Below are 7500 nucleotides of genomic sequence, written 5' to 3'. Positions count from 1 at the left end.
TTATCCCGCATTTGACACACACACACACACACACTTGTATGTCTCTATATGTCCCTTTCCCTCTCTCTACCTTTATCCCATCCATCCATTCATGCATCCATCCATCCATCCATCCATCCATCCATCCATCCATCCATCCATCCATCCATCCATCACACCATTCTGCTTTGTAAAATAAACAGGCCTTCCAACGGTATGAAAGTTATTGCTGAGAAGCATTGTTTCAATAGAGAAATACTCTACCACGCACGTGTACCCACGCACGTCTACCCACGCACGCACGCACGCACGCACGCACGCACGCACGCACGCACGCACGCACGCACGCACGCACGCACGCACGCACGCACGCACGCACGCACGCACGCACACACACACACACACACACACACACACACACACACACACACACACACACACAGTGCCATGCAGTGCAGTTGAGTAGTGGATAAAGTGTGTTTAAAAAAAAAACTCATTCACCGCCAGATGACCAGCTGTACACTTTCCTTATCTACAATGGAACACGTGTGGGTGTGTGTGTGTGTGTGTGTGTGTGTTTGTGTGTGTGTGTGTGTGTGTGTGTGTGTGTGTGTGTGTGTGTGTGTGTGTGTGTGTGTGTGTGTGTGTGTGTGTGTGTGTGTGTGTGTGTGTGTGTGTGTGTGTGTGTGTGTGTGTGTGTGTGTGTGTGTGTCTCACTCCTTGGAGCAGAGAGATGCTTTGTATAAAACAGTGTTTGTCTGTCTGTCTGTCTGTCTGTCTGTCTGTCTGTCTGTCTGTCTGTCTGTCTGTCTGTCTGTCTGTCTGTCTGTCTGTCTGTATGAATGCATGTGGATATTTACACAATATAGATTAAATAAATGTCTATGGATATTTAAACAATTTAGCATTTTTGCATTTGTGTTTTTTCATTTCATATGAAAGCAGAAAATCATAGCAAAAGAATGAGATTGGTTAACTCGTTGCCGTGCTATGAGCTTGTATATCTGCTATTTTTTGAAACATCTTAAAGAATTGTGCAAATCTTTGAATATATATATATATATATATATATATATATTTAGAGCGAACAATTGTAACTCAAATCTTTGCTTCTGTCGGGGTCCCTGGAACAAAATATTTTCAGATGGGGGTCCGTGGCCAAATACATATCTAAAAATGTTTTCTAAATCCTAACATACTGTTGCTAGTGGTGCTCCAACTTTTCCATGTCAAGGACCCCCAAAACGATATGCATTTGGCTGCGGACCCCCTTCTCAATATATGTAGTTTCAGGGACCCCCCTGAAGCACAGATCGGAGATAAACATTTTCGCTTTAAAACATATATATTCAAGATTTGCAGACATTTTCCACGATTTAAAAATAAATAGCAGATCTACAAGCTCAGATTTGTATACATTCTGCATAACTCAGATTTGTATACATTCTGCATAATGGGTACTTTTACTTTTGGTACTTAAAGTGCCAATACTGTTGCACTTTTATTCAGGTACATTTTTATTTCTGGACTTTTACTTAACAGAGTAAGTAACAGAGTATTTCTTTATTGCAGTATTGATATTTTTACTTAAGTAAAACATTTTAGTACTTTTTTCCACCACTGCTTGACACTATGACTCAGACATATTGGTCGGATCGACAGTGCGACGTCGGTGTAGGGGTCGCGTAGCGCCCCGCACTCTAGATCGGGCTAGTGGCACACTTAGGTGGCACACTTTCTTCTTCTTCTTCTTCTTCTTCTTCTTCTTCTTCTTCTTCTTCTTCTTCTTCTTCTTCTTCTTCTTCTTCTTCTTCTTCTCTGGTGGTTTTCGTCAGCTACAGTGCCCTCTCTTTGGCTAGGAGGATGTGATGTGTTTGTTTAGGCAGTTTGTTTACATTATGAAGTTAGCTAGCTGCGTCTCTGTTTATCCCGGGGTAGTAGTGCTACCAAAGTCCCCCTCGCCCCCTCCCACTCACATTAACTTCCCAGACCCCTCCCCATCCCGCACAAAAAGGTATAGATTATTGGACTTCATTAACTGTTTCAAATATACATTTCACAAACCTCTTAAGATTTGCTGCTGTCATTCTCCCCCAACCAACATTGGATAAAATGTTATCCATGAATGGTTTCAGAGAGGGTTGATGGAAATCTTTTGTGATTTTAGATTAGAGCAAAAGAGGTTTACTTAATCATGCAGTGGATATATTTTCAACACAAATGCCTGCTGCTTCGATCCGACAGCTGAGAAACCTGCGCATTTAATCACATAAAAAAGTAGTGCAAATTAACCGCACATGTTTATGCTTCTGTCTTCTGGCGATGGGGGGCTTTGGTAGCTCTACTATCCCGGGATAAACAGGGACGCTAGCTAACTGGCCCGATAACGTTAGCTAGCCAAGCGCGCGTTATTGTCAAGCACTGTGTGTACTTTGTAAACAGGCCGTTCCGTTGTACAAGTACAATACTGCTGAGTTGTACTCATATACTTTCCTTCACCGCTCATAAGGAACGTTTGGTAACAATTTACTTAAAGGTCAGGTCGATTTTTAACTAAAGTGTTACCCAACATTCTTTTTTTTATTTTACATCTCTGACTCGAGTCTCACGGTTGTGTTATGTCTCTCTCTATCTTCCTGTTTCCTGTCTTTGGCTCCAACCCTTCCTGCCCCGCCCTCCTGTACCTGCCCCGCCCTCCGATAGAGAGATTCACACGTGGAGAACTCTGAGTGTGGGGTACTGCGCACGCACACACACACACACACACACACACACACACACACACACACACACACACACACACACACACACACACACACACACACACAGACACACAGACACACACAGACACACACACACTCTACGCATCAACACGTGCACACACACACACACACACACACACACACACACACACACACACACACACACACACACACACACACACACACACACACACACGCACACACACAGACACACACACACACCCGCACGCACGCACGCAAACGCACACGCACACGCACACGCACACGCACACACACACACACATCACACACACACACACACACATACACACACACACACAAACAAACAACGCACGTACACACATGTACACACATGTACACACACACACACACACACACACACACACACACACACACACACACTCAAACAACGCACCTACACACACACACACACACACACACACACACACACACACACACACACACACACACACACACACACACACACACACACACACACACACACACACACTCAAACAACGCACGCATGCACACAAACACTCCAGTGGGTGGATTTAATTATGATTTACATCTAGGTGAGCGCCTGTGTCGCACACCAAAACATTGCTAATTTACAAGCTCAATACGTGTTGCACTACGACCACAGCTTGTAAATCTGCAATTTCCGCAAACCAAGTGTAAACCAAGCACATTTCATTTATTTGTATTATGTTTTAACCAAATGCCTAGTCACTCATTTTAAAAGCACAGTTCACACTCTCTCTCACCAGTGCCTGCTTATTCTAAGCAACCTGGGAGCCCTTTTGGTTAAAGGTTTCATGACATTCAGTTTTACAACACATTAAAAGTCTTTGTCATGGTCCTTAAAACGTGTATACCCCCCTGTGCTTCAGGGGGGTCCCTGAAACTGAAAATTCCACTCCAGTTAGCCATTGCAGGTGTTTTTCTCTCACATTTCTAAAGCCTTTTCAACTGCAATGAAAAAAATAAATCTTTGCCTGCGGGTGTCGCTGTTGAGGGATTTTGCCTGTCAATCATTGCCCCCAAAGGAAAGGATAGGGGAGGGGAGGGACGAGGAGGAGAGTGGACGGGATTAATGGCCTGTGACTCTCCGAGGGGCAATCACAGATTACTTTTCAGCCTAATTATTCAGAAAACCCCAGACCACAGAAAATCCACTGAATGTTCAAAGTTCAGGTTTTTGGGGTGTAATTGAGGTTATAAAACCCCCAAAAAAAAGTGAAAATGAATGTCATAGAACCTTTAAAGAAATTATACATTATATTTGTTTTTGCCTCTTTTGTGTATAAACAGGAACTCGGTTTGTCTCCTCCCCTTTCTTAGGGTTAAGGTTGCTTCTGTGTTTATTCTACTACAACAACATTACATGTTTAGGGCAGTGGTGCTGATTTATAATATAATCTCTCAAGACAGATTCTGCTAGCAGCAGTATTAGAACTGACTTTGGGCTTGTTTTTCTGTAAAGTCGCTTGTAAGTATTGGCAGATGTGGGTTTCGGTATTTTGAGCCTGTTTCTGGCTTGCATCAGATTAACCACTTTATACCTATTGGATATTTGATTGGTCTGTGGACAAATACATGTTCATTTGGGCTCCTTGACATGAAACTGTTTGAGAACCCCTGGTTTAAACAACATGAGATGATAAAGTCTGACTAAATACTTTATTATTCAGAAATGTAAAAAGCACAGAGGTACAGTAAGACATTTAGGTTAAAAAAGATAGCACAGAAGCCCTGGGGACTTGTTTCCATTGTGGTCCTATGTGTATTCAATTCATCAACATAGCATATTAACACATTATCATTAATACACGTCATCAAACAAAATACAAATAACTATGTGTACAAAGGAGCAAAAGGAAAAATGTCGGCAGTGAATGACACCTCCTTTTGATGGGAATTAAAATATACCTCCCCTTGTGGTCTCCTGATAGATGTTGTTTAGGACAGTTTTGAGAGAAGCCAGTGATTCACATCCTTTAATGGATGTTGTCAGTGCATTCCGCATTGCAGTGGCAGAGTAGTAGAATGAGAATTGTCCCATGTGTGTTATTTGGGGCGGGGAGGGGGGTACCAGATCCTTCTGGTGTTGTGGCGGAGGTTGCCACTCACTCTAGAGAAGTAGTTAGACCCTCTGAGTATCTTGAATACCAATCCCGTTGATATTTCCTTAACCCTGTCTACTCTGAGCCATCCTGATCTAAACTTAACTCTGTCTCCTACCCTGAGCCATCCCAAACTAGCAAAGTGTGTTGGAAATAGGTGGGTCATGGGCTTAAGGGAGAGGAGTAGTCCCAATTAGTTTGTTTTTGGAGGTGACCTCTTAAACTGTGTCACTGTGTTATCTGACAACATGTGACCTGTTAAACTGTGTCGCTGTGACATTGTGTGACAATGTGTGACGATGAAGCATTTATCCTGCCGACTAGGCCAAACACTTTGTTGAAGATGATCAGTTCAGCGTAGCACCACCCAAACTGAAAGGACTGATAAGACTACTTCTCGGCCTTAAGCCCATGACCCACCTAATTCTAACACACTTTGCTAGTTTGGGATGGCTCATGGTAGAAGACAGGGTTAAGCAAATATCAATGGGATTGGTATTTAATATACTCAAAGGGACAGTGCCCTCAATACCCTCATAACTACCTCTCCAAAGTGAGTACCCACAGCCACAACAGAGGGGGGGGGGGGGACCATGATCTGGTACCACCCAAATGTAGAAAAAACATGGTAAAGTTCTCATTCTATTACTCTGCCACCAAAATGTGGAATGCCCTGACAGGATGCAAAATTGGCCTGAAAAATCATCTATCAGGAGACCACAAGGGGAGGCAAATGTAAATCTCCCAAAGAAAGGAGGTGTCATTCACTGCTGTCGTTTTTCCTTTTTCTCCTTTGTACATATAGTGTTTGTATTTGTTGATGAAATGTATTATTGTGTTAATTTTTTATGTTGATGAATGATAAATAGGACCAAAATGAAAACATGTCCCCAGGACTTTTTTTTTGTGTTATCCTTTTAGCCTTAATGTCTTACTGTACCAAGTGTGTCCGGGTAGCTCAGTCGGTAGAGCTCTCACCTTTTTACCACATTAGGACCACAATGGAAACAAGATCGCAAGGACTTTTCTTTTGCACTATCCTGGTGTTTGACTGTACTCATGCTGTTTTACATTTCTGTCTAATAATATATTCAATCAATCAAGATAAAACAAGCATATTAAATAGCGCGGCTTGGGCGTGGAAAGTCGTGCGGGAAGAACTTGGAGCTGATAGTAGATGTGGAGCTCCACCTCAGCAATCCATCTCCCTGGGGTGCAGTGTACTGTAATAGTGATAGACGCCTACGTTCATAGCTCATAGGCCTCTCCGACTTAATTGCTCACGTACTTACTGTACCACGTGCTGTTTACTAATTAAGTATTTAATCAATAAATCAATCAATCAATCCCCTCCCTCCTCAGCCCTCCTTGTGAGCTCGTAGATCTTTTGCTAGATACATTTTTAAGTGAAAGTGGTTAAGTGTGTGTGTGGGGGGTATTTCTAAATATTGAACAAATGAAAAGTTATGCTTTCAGACGCAACAAAAACTGACGTGAAGTCAACAGACAGCTCTTTGTTGTGGTTGTTTAATTTATTTCTTTGTATTCTTTTTTGTATTTTCTTTAGCTGCAGTCATTTCAACAATATTGATTCAACATCTCTTCATAAAAAAACATAAAGGCTCTGCTTGGGGACTTCATAAACACACTCATTTCATAAACACATAAAATCTGCCGAGCTTTTCCAGTTTTATTACAAGGGAAGAAAAAGGCAAAACAATTAGCTGGACTTGTGTTTTGTTGAAGAGAGTCTGTTTGCGTTCATCTGCCTCTGAGGCTGCATGTGTGCGTGCGTGCGTGCGTGCGTGCGTGCGTGCGTGAGTGCGTGCGTGCGTGCGTGCGTGCGTGCGTGCGTGCGCTCGTGCATGGTTTTCTCTGCATCTCCACTGAGGGGAGAGATTAAGACGGCATGTGGTGATATTACCAAAATGAACTCCATGCTACGTTTCACTTCAACTTTTAACGCTTTACCCAGCGGCGGACTGGCCATTTGGCGTACCGGGCAAATGCCCGGTGGGCCGCAGGGCCAGTGGGCCACTGTGTTTTGTTTTTTTTTCGCTCCCGTTTTATGATTATTACGGTCATTTCTGGGTCGCGCGGCCCAATTATTAGTTACGTTAATGTTTGGGCTGGGATGCTTTCCAGCAGGGGCCTCAGTGCGGCTGCAGAGTTCATGTGCAGCCCAGGTCTGAAACAGACCTGGGCCTCGTTCCCCCCAAATTTGGGGGGAACGAGTATTTTGTCCATTGTCCATGGTCCATTGAAAATGAATGGTGGCCTGTAGGTTTGTATCTTCGTGTCGCTGGTTACCTTCGTATCTATAGGATATAAACATTACCTCCTGGGAATGTGTGTGTGTGTGTGTGTGTGTGTGTGTGTGTGTGTGTGTGTGTGTGTGTGTGTGTGTGTGTGTGTGTGTGTGTGTGTGTGTGTTGCGCTTGTGCACTCGTGTGTTCGAGCGCGTGTGTGCGCGTGTGTTTAATGCCTGTGTGTGACAGGAGAACACAAGCTGTCAGTAATAATGATCGCCATGGGAATTAACAAGTGTGTTTCTATCGTAGATGGAGGCCACTGTTCAAGGCCAAGTGGAATGACACTGTGTGTGTGTGTGTGTGTGTGTGTGTGTGTGTGTG

At 43.3% G+C, this 7500-nt stretch overlaps 1 protein-coding gene across 1 annotated transcript in view; it reads left to right on the top strand.

Annotated features, from left to right (window-relative positions):
- Positions 1 to 7500, top strand: part of ptprt (protein tyrosine phosphatase receptor type T) — a gene marked incomplete at its 3' end in the record, with an annotated part of 108385 nt that overhangs the window by 49591 nt on the left and 51294 nt on the right. Inside the window, exon 16 of the mRNA XM_080425069.1 lies at positions 2683 to 2715. Within this exon, the coding sequence (XP_080281195.1) occupies positions 2683 to 2715 (33 nt within the window). The remainder of the gene's footprint in view (positions 1 to 2682; positions 2716 to 7500) is intronic.

The sequence above is a fragment of the Gymnoscopelus braueri genome (assembly GCF_963280865.1).
Source record: "Gymnoscopelus braueri genome assembly, chromosome: 3".
Taxonomy (NCBI): Eukaryota; Metazoa; Chordata; class Actinopteri; order Myctophiformes; family Myctophidae; genus Gymnoscopelus; species Gymnoscopelus braueri.
This window is presented reverse-complemented; position numbering and strand designations above follow the sequence as displayed.